The sequence below is a fragment of the Periplaneta americana genome, chromosome 11 (genome assembly GCF_040183065.1).
Source record: "Periplaneta americana isolate PAMFEO1 chromosome 11, P.americana_PAMFEO1_priV1, whole genome shotgun sequence".
NCBI classification, from domain to species: Eukaryota; Metazoa; Arthropoda; class Insecta; order Blattodea; family Blattidae; genus Periplaneta; species Periplaneta americana.
In genome coordinates, this window is record NC_091127.1 from 109,920,403 (window position 1) to 109,940,402 (window position 20,000).

At 35.2% G+C, this 20,000-nt stretch overlaps 1 protein-coding gene across 2 annotated transcripts in view; it reads right to left on the reverse strand.

Moving 5' to 3' along the window:
- Kat60 (Katanin 60) overlaps positions 1-20,000 on the reverse strand; it is a 169,043-nt gene that overhangs the window by 43,640 nt on the left and 105,403 nt on the right. For both annotated transcript variants that reach the window (XM_069839866.1, XM_069839865.1), the window contains exons 2-4: positions 5,273-5,460; positions 4,840-5,021; positions 635-731 (exon numbers count right to left, since the gene is read on the reverse strand). In XM_069839866.1, the coding sequence (XP_069695967.1) occupies positions 635-731; positions 4,840-5,016 (274 nt within the window). In that variant the 5' untranslated portion in view covers positions 5,017-5,021; positions 5,273-5,460. The remainder of the gene's footprint in view (positions 1-634; positions 732-4,839; positions 5,022-5,272; positions 5,461-20,000) is intronic.

Genomic DNA, 20,000 nt, shown 5'->3' on the forward strand with positions numbered 1-20,000 from the left:
CTTACTGCATAAACAGACTGATTCACGATATTATACTGGCACTTAACACCTTATTCCTTGAGAAAAAAGTTTGTATGAAGGAGAGTATTATGATAAATTATGCAAAGAAGTTTTGGAGTCTTTACCAGATGGACAAGATTGTCCCCTCCAAAGAAAGCATTCGAGAGAAAATATTACATCAACAGCAGAGCAATTTTGACAAAGATGTTCTGTGGCCCAGTGTACATGACAAATGCAAATATAGCCTACAAAGTTCTATGGTTTTGCTTTGTCCCCCCAAGGAAACGGTTCTCTCTCCGCCTATGAGAAGGAGGAGCAAAATCTATGTCCAGGCCAGCCATATAATTGTCGAAGTCTCTGTAGGAAGAGTGGGAACATAGATTCAAAATCCCACTGGTTTACATCCTTAAATATACAGCACTGCAGAACGTGTCTAACACATATACTGAAGTTATATCAGTGATTAAAATAGGAGAGTTACGAACATTGCAACAGAGTCCCAGTTTATTATTCCCAGCTGTGTGTTAATTCAAATTTAATTTCCTCTACTTCACTATAAAACTTATATCAGTCGACTTATTGAACTTTTTTATTTTTCCTCGTAATGACAGTTGTTTGGAAACTAATAACTCACCTAGTGGCCTGTCTCCATGAGTGTCGACCCTGAACAGCTGGAGTGTGTTGGTCGTGGCCTTGACCTGCTCGTACTCCTGTGCTATCTGCTGCTGCACCTGCAACACAAACAGTAATAGCTCATTATATCACTATTCATACAGCCACATCACATGCTTTATGGAAATCCCAACTGAAAGTGAATATTTCCAACAGACAGCAAAAACGAACAGATCACATATGTATCCATATTTCACATCTTCTATAGATGAAAACCCAGCAGCACCACAATGATTTCACTTTTTAAAACAATAGTTTAAGAATATTCTTTCAAATTATGCAAGATAAAGAAAATGATTTAATGTTACTTAAAATACAAACATAAAATATGCATTTAATTTATTTCTACTGAACAATGATAACATTTCAGTTATGGTTTGTAAAATAGGTAATACAATTTTAAATACTGACTGACATAGGCGGAGTTATGGAGGGGGGATGGGGGGCACTGCCCCCACCCCTCAAACTTGTCTGACTTCTTTTTTTTATTAACATTAGAAAATACTGAATTCAAAAGATCTTTTTTGCTTTTGTTTATGATTAAGTTTCTGTGCTTAAGTTGATGAATTAATGTCTTCAGATCATGTGTCTGGACTATAATATTTATTTTAAATTTCTGAATGCATAAGAATTCCTATAGCTCATTCGAGGAATGGAAGCACTGTAATTTTTTTTTTGTAACAGCCTGTACTCATGTGTTAGAAGTCTGCAGGTGTTCAGGCTGCTACTTGGAGAAATATGAATAACATACTGCACAACAATGCAGAAAAAAGAAACATGATCCTGGTATATTGAGTAAACTTAAAGACGAGATTAAATAAAATAATTAAAATTTACATTTCATATGGTATCTTCAGGAAGGTAAGCTCCATATAAAAAAGTTTCTGTTAGCACTATTACGTAGTTTTATTGATGTATGGATATGTATCTGTACGAGAGAGGAAACGAGGAAGATTGTTTTAAATTACTTATACCATATTATAATTTGCAGTAGACCTACATTTCAAGCCCTATACAACTCGGTTCGAAAAATCGCGGATATGGATGTAACACTGTAAGAAACATGCCTCCCGAAAACACCTAATAAATGATCATACTCCGATATACTGTACCACAGTCAAGCTATAACAGGGAAGGAGGTGATGTCCCCCATAACCCCATTATATGGGGATTCTATGGTTTTGCTTTACCCCCCCCCCCCCCAAAGGAAACTGTTCTCTCTCGTCCTCAGGCTGATAAACCAAATTATAAAGCACGACATGGACAATTTATTTACAACAAATCATATTAGATAATATTTACAGCAGATATATCTAGAAGGAGAATCAACACACATACAGTACACTGTTCTCTCACTAGTGCTAATTAAATTAGAAATCCTAGAGCTAGAATCACAAGAAAACTGTTTTCTTCTTACATTCATCTCATTTCGAGGGAACAATTCCAAATCTGTTTTCACGCAGCTCTTTCATCATGTAATATTCTTGCGGAAAGAAATAACAAGATATTCAACTCACAAAATCCATGATTATTTGCTGTTGCTCTTTTCTGACTCCACACAGGTTATGATTGTTCGACTTCTCATCTCTACAGGTTTCAGACATTTCCATCTCTGAATATATAATATGCAACGAATCATAATCTACATCACTATAAGCTTAATGCATAAAATGGCAATGATTTGGTTCACTGTTATCGTGATGAAAGATGGCTCAGCATCAGCAACCAAAGAACCAACCAACTATTTTAAATAAAGGATACTTAACGATTCTGAACAGGATTTTCAAGGAGCAGTTAATAAACTGAGAACGCAGCATATAAGATTAGTTTTAAAACAAAAATCTCATTTTCTAAAACAATTTCAGATAAAGAGCGTATGGGAGAAAAAAACAACAGAATGCAATATTACTAAAAAAAATCATTGTAGAACAAGTATCAAATTTTAATTGCTTTAGAAACACCATGCTGCATAATTTTTTTTTTTATTTTATTGGGTTCTTTACGACACTGTATCAACATCTAGGTTATTTAGCGTCTGAATGAAATGAAGGTGATAATGACGGTGAAATGAGTCCAGGGTCCAGCACCGAAAGTTACCCAGCATTTGATCATATTGGGTTGAGGGAAAACCCCGGAAAAAACTTCAACCAGGTAACTTGCCCCGACCAGGATTCGAACCCAGGCCACCTGGTTTTGCGGCCAGACGCGCTGACCGTTACTCCACAGGTGTGGACTGCTGCATAAAAGGAGATATACTAATATAAGCAATAAAAAATATTACAAAATGATGACAGTAAGTGAAAACTGGACATTAAGGAGAATTGTTTCTCTTTATGTGTATTTCATTTTCCGATTCGAAGTTTATAGGCCTACACATAATTTACAATTTACATTTGATTTTCAGATAAGTCAATTAAATATAATAATGTTTTAATTTTTCAATCTTATGATTTATCAATTTATTAACATTTGCTAATTAATATAGCCTATGTTAAGTTAAATAGAGACTGGAATAATCTTGCACAGGATAGGGACCGATGACTGGCTTATGTGAGGGCGGCAATGAACCTCTGGGTTCCTCAAAAGCCATAATAAGTAATACATGTTAAATATTAAAATAATGTATGAATGTTTTCGCCTATTTACGGCATCATCAGATACAATTTTCTTTTACGATATCTAAATTACATAGTGGAAACTTTGTTTATTCTTATAGTAAACCATCAAATTGGTGTTATAATAATATAAGTAATAATGACTCACGAGTTTTATATATTGTACAATGTGAAACCATTGTAACATGAGTTTTATGTAGGCTATTTCAATACTGAATAGAACATAATTAGTTATTTATAACTTAAAATGTTTCCACTAAAGTACAATTCATAAAACTCGTGAGTCATTATTAGCCTACTTATTATAACACTAATTGATATAAACAGTAAAAAGTGAAATGCCTAGAGTACCGAATAAATATTTTATAAATAGATTTTAAACCATTGTGTGTTTATTCACTGGGTATTTAATTTTTAAGGCAGCTACTGAAGATACTTACACAGCTAACACTTCTACTTACCAATAGGTACAAGGCTAATGATGTAATTGCACCAAATTCACTGGTATTTAGATTTTAGTTCCCTATTCTCTTTAAGTTAACTATATGAATAACATTTTGCAACATAATCGTTGTTGTTTTTATTTTTGTAAAATGATGTACAAAGAAAAACATAAATAGATTTTAAACCATGGTGTGTTTATTCACTGGGTATTTAATTTTTTAAGGCAGCTACTGAAGATACTTACACAGCTAACATTTCTATTTACCAATAGGTACAAGGCTAATGATGTAATTGCACCAAATTCACTGGTATTTAGATTTTAGTTCCCTATTCTCTTTAAGTTAACTATATGAATATCATTTTGCAACATGATCGTTTTTGTTTTTATTTTTGTAAAATAATGTACAAAGAAAAACATGATTGAGAGTAGGTGAAACTTCGGTACCTATGTCCCTACACTACACAATTCCTGGGCCCCGTATCACTTCTATAATCCTCTCAACTATCCCACTAACCTTGTCACACATGTACCTCGGCTCAATGTCATTTAGCTAACCCCTAATTTTAACCAATCTGACCCATAAAGAAACTTCCGGATAAATTTCAGAACACAGTTACTTTCCTTTCCCTCTTCCTCCAAAATCAGACGTCAGTGTTTTGTGTGGGCAATATCGAAGATTGGCCAGCCTATGATAATATGATAATTTAATCTTGTGATTTTATAATGATGAAGAAACAATAACTAGCCAATTTCAATAGTATTAGCAGTTCCACGCCTTGTTAAAATAATAGTGCTTTAAACGTAGACAATTAAGTCTACCCTAATTCAATGTCAGCTTACAACACCCACAGCTTTCTGAACTCTTTTAAGAATATATCATCAAATCATATTAAAAGATTGTCACTGATGTAATATACAAGAGCTATTAGAGATTTATATTTCATTCTGTGGTCTAAGTTAGAAAGGGTAGGCTATTTTACAAGTTACTTTGGCTGTTAGTTTATAATAGCACTACAAATATTTTATAATTTTTTCACAGTGTAGGCTACTTCTTAAAAAAGTATAAACATAGTATAAAGTCTTAGTATTTACTGCAAATTTACTTACAAGTTGCCACTTTCCTTTACGTGTAGGATCTGCAATAGTGATTAGAAGTCTGTGAATTTGCTGGACAACTCCCTGGTAATAGACTCCAGCAGTTTCATAATTTCCCATTAATGCCATCTCTCTTGCAAGTTTTGTATTCTCACATATTTCATTGATGGAAACTGCCATTACGGTCATCACAGCTAGAAACGCAATATTGTATATTTGAAGAGTCCACAAATCCACAGTGATAATGTAAACACTCTTAAGGTTATGTTCAGGCGAAGGCCTGTTGAAGATATGCTGTATGTCAGCACATGAAAAATACTTCTCAGAATAAATCACAACATAACGAAATAATGAAGTAATTCTTATGTCAGTGGCTATAACATGCTGTTAATATTTTACTGCAATCACAATGCTTCAATCACAATAGAAGTACCAACAAACTTACCGATTTTGCAGACCACCTCAACGTGAAGACAAACTCTCAGTGCAATCCGTAAAATTGATAGAAATACTGTCGTTGCTGCATGTTGCTAGGGACAAGGTCGATATAACTCGATCCTTCTTCATCTCGACTTTGTGTAGGGTAGACAACTTTGCGTGCACACCAGCAAGGCGGGTGGACTGAACCCAAATCTGCAGGTGTAATAACATAAGAGTCACTGCTCCGCCAACTTTATAGAGGAATCAATAACGATGTTGTATTCGGTCTACCTGTGCCTTTGAACCTGTTCATCCTACAGTACGGTCGAGTCCAGTAGAGTGGACACGAAAGGAGTTTGAATTGTAAACGACAGTTACATTGTCTGATTATAGAAGTCATTGCTCTTAAGTGTTTTCTCTGATCTGGCTGAGCAAATTCTTGAGATATAGTAGATCTCGTTTAAACGAATCTGAGAAGTTCAGTTCGATTGGTGATGCAATGCGGTATCCAATTACATGGGACACAGAGGGAAAGTGGTGAAAGAAAAAGAAACTTTACTCCATTCATATAATAATAATAATAATAATAATAATAATAATAATAATAATAATAATAATAATAATAATAATTTTATTTATTCTGACAGAGTTAAGATCGTAAGGTCTTCTCTTCGACTCAACCAGAGGATGAAAAGGAAATACATAATAATATAACGTTAACACAAAAGAAAATTATATACCTAAGGCAAAATCGAAGCAGGAAAATATGCATATGCCAGAAGATTATCGAACTTAAATACCTACTTAAGGGGTTAGGTACAGCTTACAGCAGTACAATTTTGGAAATATTCAACATTTTTTTCCTCCATTACTGTATCTTGTACAATAATGAAAATTAGTATGTGTAAAACACTGTCCTGCTACATGAAAAAAAAATATTTTTACAATTTAAAAAAAATATTTACTTTTTTTTTCCTTCAAAATTCAGTTCACTGTACAGTTATGAAGCGTTTCCCACATGACTAAAAAATATTCAACGTTCTGTGATGAAATTTTTTGTGTGCATGTATGCACGTCATATCTACAATATGACGCAAGATCACTTCTCTACCTTTGATAGATTGTCTGATAAAAAATAAATTCGTTTTGAAAAATCGTCAAATATCAGTATTTTCTTCTAACACAAAATAAAAAAAAATATTTGTTAAGGAATGTAGTTGAAAGGGCATGATACTGTAAACATGAGTTTCAGCAATAAAATAAAAGAGAGAGAACATGAAAAAGTTGTTAAGTTTACGAGTTACAGGGAAGCGCTTCATCACTGCAGAGTGAACTGCCAACATTTTGAATTTTGAAAAAAAAAATATATTATATATTTTAAATCGTAAAAATATCGCATTGTCTGTAATGAGACGATATTAGCGATCATAGTGGTTAGCAACTATATATGGATGCATATTTACTACATATTGAGCTTCGTGACTGTATATACTAGACTGTGTAAACAGTATATTGCGATGCATGTACGGTAAGCGCATCGTAACAGAATCGAGGAAAGAGTTTGAAAAAACGAAGCGAAACAGAGTTTTTTAGTTTCTGAAATTCCGTTACGCACTTAACGCATGTGTATTGCATACAATTTTTTTGCAATATCATCATCATCATCATCATCATCGTCATCTTCATGGATTAGATCTTTACTGATCTGTTCCGGCTCCTAAGTATAGTTGATCACTCCATCTTTTGGTTGGTCGTCCTTGACTTCTGTGACCTTGAGGCTTGTAATTTAGGATCATACGGGACAGCCTTTCTTCATTCATTCTGCTGACGTGTTCAAACCATTTATTTCTATATTCTTCTATTTTTGTTATTATGCTGACTATTTGTAGTTCTTTGCGGATATTTTCATTCCTTTTCTTGTCTAAAAGAGTATATCCTGCTACATATCGAAGAAATCTCATTTCTGCTGCTTCCACTCTTCTTATCATGCTTTTGCAATATATATTATATTTAATCATTTTAATTTATAGATACAATAAGTAATGTTAAAATTTTCAATCTTATGACTTATCAATTTAATATTAACATTTGTTAATACATGTTAAATATAAATAATAAGCTTATATAAACGTTTTCGCCTTTTACGGCATCATCAGATACAACTTGCTTCTAAGATATCTAAATTACACAGCGGAATTTTTGTTTTCTCTTATAGTAAATCATCAAATTGGTGTTGTAATAATTAATATGTACTGTAATAATGACTCACGAGTTTTATGTATTTTATTGTTGGAAAAATTTTTTTAGGTTGCAAATTTGAAAAACGTTTTTTAATTTAAAATTAAGACAATTTAAAATACACATGTGGCTGAAACCATTGTAACATGAGTTTCATGTATTTTAATACAAAATAAATTAGTTATACAATACAATACAATAAATACAATACAATAAAATAAATAATTATTATTATAAACCATTATTATTATTATTATTAAAATAAAATACATAAAACTCGTGAGCTATTATTACAGTACATACTATATTACCTAATATTATAACAACAGTTTGATGGTTTACTGTAAGAGAAAACAAAAATTCCGCTATGTAATTTAGATATCGTGGAAGCAAGTTGTATCTGATGATGCCGTAAAAGGCGAAAACGTTTATAGATTATTTATATTTAACATGTATTAACAAAATGTTCATATTAAATTGATAAGTCATAAGATTGAATATTTTAACATTATTTATTGTATTTAATAATTGACTTATCTGAAAATAAAAACATGAATTGTACATTTAATTTATAGAATTTATAAATTGAAGATATGGATTGCACATAGGCCTATGTGAGCTAGGTTATGGCCTCCGGAATTGGCTAGATTCGATGTTCTCCTTGTATTCTCCTTGTTCTCTTTCTATTTCCCATGTAGCCTATCCTTATTTTTCCCCTCGCTCACTATATATTGCAATTATTCTCCTTAAATTTCCTTGTTTTCTTTGTCATCCCCTCGTTCTTGTTATATTCCCATGTGTTCTTGTTTTTCGCTTACGCCCTTGTATTGCTCTTTTTCTCCGTGTACTCCCCTTATTCTCTTTGTCGTCCTTGTATTCCCATTGCTTCTCTCTTATTTCCCTTGTTGTCCCCTTGTTCTTCTCATAATATTCCCCAGGTGACACTTTTCTCCCGTTACCTTTATAATCCCCTTATTCTCCCCTTATTCTTCTTGTCGTCCCCTTGTTCTCCTTGTGTTCCTCATGTGTCCTTGTCTTCCGCTTGCTCTTCTTGTATTACCTTTGTTATTCTTGTCGTTCCCTTGTTCTCCTTTTTTTCCTCTTACTCCCCTTGTATTATCTTTGTTCTCCTTGTATGCAATATCCATATTTCAAATGCTTGTAGTCGCTTCCCTTCACTTCGTCGTCATGTTTCGAAATTGTAAACTCACCCTCATTTTATCTCTCTAGAATGCTAATAAATAGAGTATATGTATTGACCGTTGTGCAGAAAGAACTTACTTCTGCCCCAGCGATATATGAATAAAAAATAAATAAATCTGAGGGGCGGAAAAAGTAGGACCTATAACCGATGCGGACCTATATAAGAAGAGGAAATACCAAATTAAAAACACGTGTCTTGCACCAAAGACTAAGAGAAGAAAATTTGGATTACAAAATAGAAGATAACCCTTCAATTTTAATTACCTACTCAGCAATCTCCAGTAGTGTTCCATAGCATAAAATTTCATATTATAATCTTCATAAAATGAGTACACACATTGCCTGTATTTCTGCTAACCTCTATGCGATATTTATTACATGAAATAGTTAAGTATTGTGTAAACGAGGAACTGAAATTTAAATATAAATATGACTGTGGTAAAAGATAATTATATGAATATAGCAGCAGGGATGATTTATATACACTTGTTTATTATAGAATTAAAAAAAAGAAAAGAAATGAGAATTTCAATCTTAGCATGTAAACAAGTTTTGAATGTGTAAAATAAATGCGATAGGGTGAAAACTTGCACTAAAACCAGAAGTAAGTGTAAGTTAAACCAACGTAAGTTGAATAATTATATGATAGAAAATTTGTTATTAAATTGTGTAAATATTGTGTATTATCATTATTTGTGAATGTATCAGTTTTAAGATTAAGTTTATGTACTTTTGAACTATTAATAAATAATAATACCATTGCCTGTATATCAGAGAAGGGATGTAGACGGATGTGCCTCTGAAGATTTGCATCCGAAACAACATTCACCTCTACTGTTTGAATACGTTTGGCGCACAGAAATAACCTGGAGAATCGCTGGAACTGCAAGTAACTTCTATAAACATTTGATTTTGAAAAGCATCGAGAACCTAACTTGTTATTTATGGTAGTTCTTGTATATTCATGGTAATTTACTCTGATGGGGTAATACGTGTATAATGTATGGCCCCTTGTGTTCCTTCCGTAGACTGTATGCAATGTAGTGAGAACAGTGTTATTAGGAGTAATTTTTTCTCTCAATCCATTTTGGGATAAATAATGACGATTCATTATTTAATAGTTCCAATGAACGAGGAAGGTCATTCAGAGATAATGAGTTATTGTTAAAGCCCATTTATCGAATTACTTGGAGAAAGACTGTGTTATAAGCGCTTTGTCCTGTATAAATCTCACAAGATTGCAAGAAAATATTGAAGTACTCTGAAAAGTTTAAACTGACATTATTTCTTTAACGTAGACTAAAAGAATTGCTTCACGAAACAAATTTCGCAAAAAAAATATATATATATTAGGCTACTTAGGCTACATGAAACGAGTAATGAAGTGTCCAAACAAATGTCACTGTTTTTACGTATTCATAAGAAATTAGGACTATATTGTTTGAAATGCATTTCTCATAAATGAAAATAAAATATAATAATTTATAAAATTACACTTATGGAGGAGGTTGGGCTGTGATATAGGTTTTGGATGTCTCAACCACGAATCCAGCGGGACAAAAAAATTTGGTCAACCTTGAAGATGTAAGTAAAAATGATTCATTATTACTCTTAACATGTCGCCCTGCCATGATTCAGTTTTTAAACAAGAGTAATCTGAAATATTACTATGTGGTAGAGCCTCAAAGTTGAATGTTTAGATGATGACTTCGCGTTTGGCGTCAGACTGCAAATGTCATCGTGAGATTAGTTTGTGACTGCAAGGAAGTGTGAACTACCAGTTCTACTGGGTTTTAAAGACAGACGTCTGTGTAACTTTTTGGTATAATAATAATTGTTGAAGGTGGGAGTAGTAAGTAGGTCTGATGAGAATTTGGAAACTTATTTTCACGACGTGATTAAAATAATGAAATATTTTCTTTAATCTGAATTTAACATAGAGCCTAATAATAATAATAATAATAATAATAATAATAATAATAATAATAATAATAATAACAATAATAATAATAATAATAATGACTCAGAAGAGGAATTACGTTCTCGGAAATCATAAAGATTAGGTTAGCTACGTTCGTAGCTCTCGTTTTTGGTTTTCATTATAGCTTGTAATTTCGCTGGAAATGCGAGCTGCACGATCGGAAGATCCGCAAGCCAAAATTAGTGACCCGCGCGTAGCGTGCTGACCAGAATTCAGTTCCCTCGTGAGGAAGTGACGGCCAATGTTGCAGCATGGTCTGCACTTTTAATACTAACATGACCCACACAGAAAACTTGTGGGAATGTCTTACAACGAAGTTTCCAGCACATGTTTCATGCTTTGTCATAACTATAAGGAGAGCTCGAAATTTAGTAAGGAGATACTTAAATTATAAAGCATCAGCCGTAGGATGTATTCAAATAATTGCTCTGCATACATTCATAGCAGTCATCAGGCTCAACTGAAAGCGAAAAACGATCCATTTAACTTCAGTCCTATTGCTACCAACCTAATGTACTGTATCCTAGTCATCACAACACAACACAAGACAACACAACACAACACAACACAACACAACACAACACAACACAACACAACACAACACAACTGTTTGAGATGAATTGGTTGTGATGTTAAGGCATTCTTATAGCTTCCATCTCCAGTACCAACTAATCTACATTGTGTCCAACTTAATATATGGAATGAAATGTGGAATGCAATTTTTGTGAGGGGGCACTATGATCCAACACTGCGACATTTCACGACCTTTTGCGCTAATCCTCAAGCTAGGCGCATTCCCAAACCCACACCGGCTGACTACACTGAGGTTCGCTGCGTACCCAGTTTCGAGAATACCCCAAAAAAAAACTTCAACTGCGACCTCGTCCACCATATTTTTCGACGAAAAATCCAAGGCCTGACCGGGAACATGGACCGCCCGCGTGAACTTGATAAGTGAGAAATGAATTAAGGAAAGACGTAATAAAACTCTGGAATGGCGAGTAGTATGTATAAGTATTGCAAAAGAGTACAGTAATATATTTACCCACTTGTGTCTGATCGTGGTGGAGAGTGCCACAGGAGATTCGAACCCGGGTTTACAGCTCTACGTGCTGATGCTTTATCCACTAAGACACACCGGATTCCAGTTCCGATGCTGGAGCGAATCCTCTCAGTTTAAATTCTATCTCTCAGTTTTCCCTTTGGTGACCTCATGTACTGTGTCACAGAATATGTGACAGTGGCACAATGTCCAACGCACTATGTACAGAGGTGCATTCATTACGAGTGACTAAGTGGTCGGGATCCGACGGAATTTTTCTGTTCTATCCATCCTTCATCATATCTGTAGTGCTCGGGAAAAGCGGCATAAGTCAAAAATGTTAATTTTACAGCAGAAGGAAAAAAAAACTGTCTTCACACTAGTTTATGTCGATTTGATTTTCTTCTGTATGAATTATTGTAATGGGAGAAATACTTATGTCTCTTTTCCCAAGCGAGCAGATGTTCCGTAAGTTGTCAATAAATTAATAAAAAATGTTTGTGGAAACTGACTTATGCCACTTTTCCCAAGCACTGCAGATATAGTAACGCAGAATTCCTGCACGGAAATATCATATGTACTTCGGTCCATCATAATAATATGATATACGTAAGTAATCACTAAAGCGGTGCAGACGGAGCACATGACAGACGGAATGGCATCATAGGAAAGGTTCCGACGTTACTCAGCGTGTTCCCTGTGTACAAGCGACGGTCATGTACACGATGTGTTGACGTACAGACGACACAATAGAAATGACACAGTTCCCTAACGTTTCTGCAATTAATTTTCTACAGATACTTTAATAAGATATCAAAATTGCAAAACTAATTAACCATTTCATCCTAAAGAAATAATATATATTTTACATGTATGATTTCATACAGAACGCAAACAAAATCACTGTTTATTTGTAACGGATTCATGATATTTTATTCGCAAAAGCACTTGAACAATTGTTTTTTGTCTTTTTCTTTTCTTTACAATGAGTGTGAGTTATTAACGCACATGTTATACGTTATCACTTTTCTTCCAAATATTGTTACAATGCACAACAAATGACATTTGTAAGTTATTAACAGAAAACGATTATCGTCTGTCTGATAGCATGGCCTTATAATATGTGGAGAAGCTTCTTTCTACGTCTGTCGAAACAACTGGGGCATACGTAAAATTCTGTACAACATTTTTTTCAATTTCTGTTAGTTCTTCAAAGGAATCCTTATCTCCAGAAATACTGTCACTAATCTTGCAAAGTTTATAATATCCACCAATTTTTTCAATATATTTGTTATTTTCGCAGATATAATTTTAGAAATTTTATCGTCTACTTGAGTCACTTTCTTCCAGATATTTCGCAATAGGGAAATCTGATCAACCAGTTTTGTACCAGACTTTTCTAAAGCTGTTACACAATCAGGAATAAACCCGTAATTCGATTCATTGTAATCTAATAGTTGTTTTATGCTTGAATCAACCAACAGACGTTGGGCTATTGGTTTTGCAAATGCATGTTTCACATCAAATGATTGAATAGCATTCTGGACCTGGTCGAAATATTTACAGTAATAAATGCAGGCCTTCAACCAGGAACCCCATCGAGTAAGTATAGGAGAAGGAGGAAGAGATACACCAGGACATATCTTCTTGAATGCTTAACAAAACGCATCACATATTTCTTCATGGAACACGGATGAAGAACTGTGACCCTGCTCACATGTTTCGCTTTTTTTTTTCAACTTCATGAGAACACGTTTTTGTACATCCCTATTTACATGTCTTCGAACATTATATGCTATAGTTACTGAAACTGATATTTTACACAATTTACAGAATAGTTTATCTTCGTTGCAACAAAAAAATATCACCATATTCGGAAAGAAATCTCTTAGGGCCGTATTCATAGACATTCTTAGCGCGGGCTTTCGGTGGATAATCAGCGAACTAACGTTTTTCGTATTCATAAATCAGTGTCAGCGATATGATATGATATGAATCCTGTTTAGCACGCTCGTAGCGCGGGCTAGCGAAATGTCTATGAATAGCACCCTTAAACTTTGCCGAACGAATTTTCTTCCCCTTAGGCATCGTAACACTAGAACCGAATTGTTCTTATCTTTCTTCAGTACTGACGTTTCCTTTACCAAGCTGTACCTACTGCTTGCAGCTATCCTGTGTACCGTAGAGTCAGACCTCTGCTGGTACACAAGGTGAATTTACAACCCTTGCCCTGTTGCCGGTGTGTCGAATAACTGCTCCCTTTGCACTGCTCTAGTAATCACTTAGTGATTCAGGACGGCGCTCATTCTGTCGGATCCCGGCCACTTAGTCACTCATATTGAGTGCACCTCTGCATTTAGTGCGTTGGACATTGTGCCACTGTCACATATTCTGTGAAACAGTACATGAGGGTAAGCCACCAAAGGGAAAACTGAGAGGTAGAACTTAAACTGAGGGGATTCGATCCGACATCGGAACTGGAATCCGGTAAGGCTTAGTGGATAAAGCATCAGCACGTAGCGCTGAAAACCCGGGTTCTAGTCCCGGTGGCGGAGAGAATTTTTTCTCTGTCCTATCCATCCTTCATTTTCTTCCTGGCTTTTCTTTTTTGTTGCCAAGAATTTAGACCATTTAGCCGCAAAGAGTTTCCAGAGTGCATCAACGAGGAGGTAGATCTGCATTGCACCCCAAAATAATGGATAAGAGATATTATGAGAGATGATATAGTGAGAACCACAGTCAGGCCAACTTTTATCCAGGTAAAGAGGCGGATTAATTTTTATAGAAGATTTAGTGGTCCAAGAACCGTTCTGTAAGTTATGGTAAAAAAAAACAGCATTTAACTCGTTCTTCAACCGGGATTTTCCTATCCATATTGTCCCTCCATCGAGAGAGCGAACTTGGCTTCTCGCCAGAAAACCTCATAAAGTAGAAAAAGTACAATTAGAATACCTGACATAGGGAGTCACTGACGGAAATAACTAACGTTATGTCAATAGATAGCCTATGTCTTTAGAGGCTAGTCATAACTAACGGCTGGGCGAAGGAATATCCTTCCTCGTCACCTTGCTTCGACAGCTTTTTTATTTCTTTTAAAACATATTTATTTTATGTCGCTTTAACATAAGAAGTTATATCTCGATAATACATAAATAATTATTGTGCGAGATCGTGCGTATTTGCTTGTTTTCCGCACAGAACCAATACGCGGTAAGTGTGAAATACCACATTCAGTATTGCCAACATAACACACATAACAATTTCCCTCTTCTTACCGCTTAAGCGAGACATTCATTTTACTGCTTTAGGCTTTTAACATATTATTTTTAGAGACGTTTAACATAGTAATAATTATAAATTGGAAACTTACCACTGCAATTTCACCCAAATTGCAATGTTAATTATTGTTTTTAAATATTTGCAAAAATTAAGTAAAGTCTACTACTCCACGAAACTTATTGCATTCCTGATACAAGTAACATTAAGGAAGCCGTGAAAAAATCAACAAGATTCCAGAATATGTTATATAAATAATATTGTTAAAATATTAAAATGAAAAATAAATCATTACATAACCTTACCGTTTGTTTTAAGTTCGCATTTATAGAATGGGGGAAAAAAAAGACAGACTTATATCACGGCCTGCTGGAGTATAGTAAACACAGAAAACATTTTATAGCAACAATGTTGAAGAAAGATATTTTGGTTTTCCGAAGTTGCCGTCATTAAACAGAAACCAACATGGAGATTTCTTTGCAACTAATTAGAAATTCGTCTTTCAGATATGTAATAAACGATCTTCGCACAAAATAATGTACGATGCACGAGCGGTATGTTTGTTTTCATGTTCTCGGAAATTAAAAAAGCTCAACAACGTTTCGCTTTTTCAATCTTTTGCTCGACCATGAAAACGTCAACATACCGCTCTTGTAACGTATATTACTATTACAGTTTACATAGCGTTACTATATTACAAATAATATAAATATATTTGTATATCTTGATAGATTTAAAAAACTTAATTAAGTTTGAGCTAAAATGATAGATTATTTAGAATTGTTGATAAGTCTGTTAATATGTGGAATTGATCTCGTTGGAGGTGATATAATGGACATTCAGAAATTATGTGACTTACAAAGACGCTAGTATGACAATGTTGGTACATGTTGAAGGAAGAGTTATGTCTAGTAGATAAGAATGTGTCATTTTGATATGGCCAACTCTTCTAATCTGGTGATTATAACTTGATCTTGACGTTTAAAGTTTTGATTTTGGAATGTTGTACTACTTTGTGAAGCTTGCTGGATGATGACTCTTTCCGTGATGTTTGCCAATGATTATGCAGTTTTCTGGATATGTATTTAACGGCATATTTATGAGAATAGATGTTAAGATATGCATGGAAGTCTTACAGCTTCTTTCGTTACAGCATCTGCAAGCTCATTACCAGGAATGCCCTTATGAGAATGGATCCACATTAAACTATTCAGAATTCTGAAAAATATCGACAAATCGATAAAGATATTACAATGTAGCAATGATTAAAGTAACAAATACAAATTAACATATAAAAATAAATAACTCCTAAACTAAATCACCGTGTTTTCAATAGTTATTAGAGATGAAAAATTCGCTCCGGCGCTGGGGATCGAAACCGCCATTATACAAGGAGTCAATTGAGTGACTTGGTGGTCGAGATTCCACAGTAATATGCACTGTTGGGCAAAGATTAATTTTTTGGTCCTACAGAATGTACAGTATCTGTTATGGTAACGATAGTTATTAGAAGATGAAAATTCGCTCCGACGCCGGGGATTGAACCCGGGTCCTTGGTTCTACGTACCAAGCGCTCTAAGCACTGAGCTACGCCGAATTTTTCTCCTCTAATAATTATTGTTACCATAACAGATATATTCTGTAGGACCAAAAAATTAATTTTTACGTAGAATCTTCGCCCAACAGTGCATATACTTACTGTGGAATCCCGGCCACTAAGTTACTCAATTGAATGCGCTCCTTGTGTAATGGCAGTTGACTTAATATAATATATTATGTCAACATATATGTCGAACTTGGAGTCAGGCCATAAAGGGAAAACTACTGGAGGATAGGGATTCGGTCCGGTGCCTTGGATTGAACTTCGGTGTAGCTCAGTGGTTAGAGCGCTTGGTACGTAGAACCAAGGACCCGTGCTCGATCCCCGGCGCCAGAGCGAATTTTTGTCTAATAACTATTGTTACCATAACAGATATATTTTGTAGAATCGGAAAATTAATCTTTACTTAGATCATATTGTCAGTTATGTGGGATAGTCTGACAGGTTAATAATGTGACTTTTTTTCAGCCACATATTTCGTACCATCTGCGGACTACAGAAAAACCTATAGCGCTACACCTAACAAGGATTCGACGAAGAAGTTTATAATCTTCCCTTCCAGAGAACTCACGCATATTATCATTTCCCTGGTAGCCGAGAAGTTTCTATTCCGGGAATTTCAAGATCCTATATATATAAACATTAATTCGACTAGCTATAATAGTCAGTTGGAGTCAGTCAGTTTGAAACGAAGCAATGTTGAGTCGTCCTGTAACAGAACTCACTAATTATTTAACTGTTCTCAACTAACGGAAAAAATAAAAAATAGTTACTACCAATGGAGGTGAAGTTTTAGGGACATTTTGCCAGAATAGCTGCCGAAATTAGACAAAAAGGGAAAGACACTAAAATAATTAATATCTTCACGAATCATAAGGTGAATATTCACGAAAAAGTACCAGTTTCACTGGACAAAAGAGAAAAGGGGAAAATCGAGAAAGAATTGGTTACAAGTTGATATGTTGCCTTCAAAATTTATGTGAAATTATTAAAGAAAATAGATGAAGGAAAATCATAAGACGAAAGAAAATATGAAACAGAATATTACGAGTATTACAATCATATTACATTAATCAGAATTTGGAAATTCAGTTGCAAGAAAAATACGAATATTGTATCACTCGACCAAGGCCAGTGGAGTCCTGCAGCCCGGAGCCGTGGCGTTACTGCTCCTGCGTTCGTAATACCGCATCGCGATAGTTCACATTACGCTCGCGGCTCCACTCGCCTTGGTCGAGTAATAACAGAAAATATGTATAAAATAAATATATTCCTATGAATATGTGAGACAACAAACACAACTCTAGAAAACAAGCAAATAAAAATACAGTTCCATACTTCAATGGTTATTCCTGGCCTTACTTATCGTCCTCGTTGATTTAGTTTTCACCGTGCTTATTATCTATCTGTGGGTCCAAACTCCGCCGAGGGCAATGGATTTTTATGGACGATACAAATTCTTAGCGTAAATTTCTTTGGAAAGAAAGTAAAACCGAGGGTCACGTGTCGTTCATTCCCTGACTAAAACTCCAAATTTGAAGGCAGAACTTACTAGTGCTTGTGCTCCTACACACCATTCCATACACATGGAAGTAAGCCTTGTATGTACAAGTAAAGACATAACAAAATATAAGCTGAAAAAATAATTTTTCTCAATAAAATTATGGATCGTATAAGGGGAGATCACGTAAGAAATAAAGATATGCGAAAGGGGATTTACCAGATGAGTCACCCGGGCCTTCGTCATTACGAAGCTATATAATCCCACATATTCATAGCCCATTCCGTGTAATAACCACAATTAGATCTGAAATGCAAAAGACGATAGTGTGTACGACACACTATACTCTATCCAGTGAAAGAATGAAGTGTTGTAAGCCACAGTACACCAACATATGTGTTCACATGACAAACAAAAGGATAACTGCCAATTCAGAGGCCTCAAGACCACGTGCATATGTTTACATTACTTTATTCTTTCGTTGGACAGACTTTAGTTCAGTTGGTGAAGGAGTGCAGCTAACAGAGGTAAGATTGTATGTTCGTGCCTAGATCATAGAAGTGATCAGGTGTTCGTGTCTCATGCCATGTAGGCCCATATGACTTTAAAGTGGGACCCTTGAAATATTCAACAAATCTCTTCGTCATAGATTCTACTACGCCATTCTACACTACTTCAGGATCTTCGGAGCTCCTATAAATTTCATCGTGGTTAAAAAACATTCATTAAGTTGAATGAACGGGCAATGTTCAACAACCAAGAACATGTGGACATGATCTTGATTTACGAGGAGGCGTGACGGAATGCAAATGTGACATGACGAAAGTATCGTATTATATTCTATCTTCGCACACTTTCAGATTCACTCTTGAGATGAAAAAGTTTCACACCTAACCTTGCGTTGAAATCTCTTAGAAACAGGTATCGCTATTTCTAGGGCATTCTATAAAATACAGAGTTGCATAAAACTGAAATAGAAGGGGAAAGTGAATCATCCTATACATACATACATACACATACATACATTCATACATACATACATACATACATACATACATACATACATACATACATACATACATACATACATACATACATACATACATACATACATACATACAGTGTTATATTTTTATACTTTGTATGTCTCATTTATTTTGACCTACTGTTCACATTTTATTATGCATTTTCCTTTCTTTCTATATGTTATATATTATGTCTGATTTATACTGACTTGTTGTTTACATTATATTGTAAATTTATTTGAACTCAACAATAGGATTTTATTCTTCCAACAATAATTCCTTTCTACAATTCACCTTAAACGCTATCGTCAACAATAGGATTTTCACTCAACACAGTATTCGTTATAGCACTCCACTGACGGCAATGACAATTTACTTGGACTGACACAGTTGCGGACGCACACTCGAGTCGAACTCCGGTACACAAGACTGGCTTGCTTGCTCTGGCTTACTCACTGGCTGAATAACTGAAACTGCTCAAGTTCGCCCGCGTTTCTTCTTTTATAGCAAAATCATAGTTGCGAGAGATTTCTACGTGTGTCCTCTCGAATTATCTGGCTATCACCACTTCGGACGGACTTCTCTAGAAGATTCGGGAGGGTCCGTCCCACCTTCACTCCGCGAGTAGCAGCTGCGCGCGCACTCTCCCTCGCCGCGTAGGCCCTTTCCCCTCTCTTCTCTCCGCCGCGCGCCGTCCCTCAGTGCTCCGCGCGATCTGCTCTCTTGCGGAACGCAGGTCGTGAGTTCGAATCTCACGTCGCTGTCACATTGCTCCCTCCTTAGTGCTGCTCGTCCCGGGCAGTCCCTTGGTAGGCTGCTAATCGGTCCAGATGCACCACCATCATCTTCCCTCGGGGTTGTCGCTGGATGCGGTACACCACGTCGTT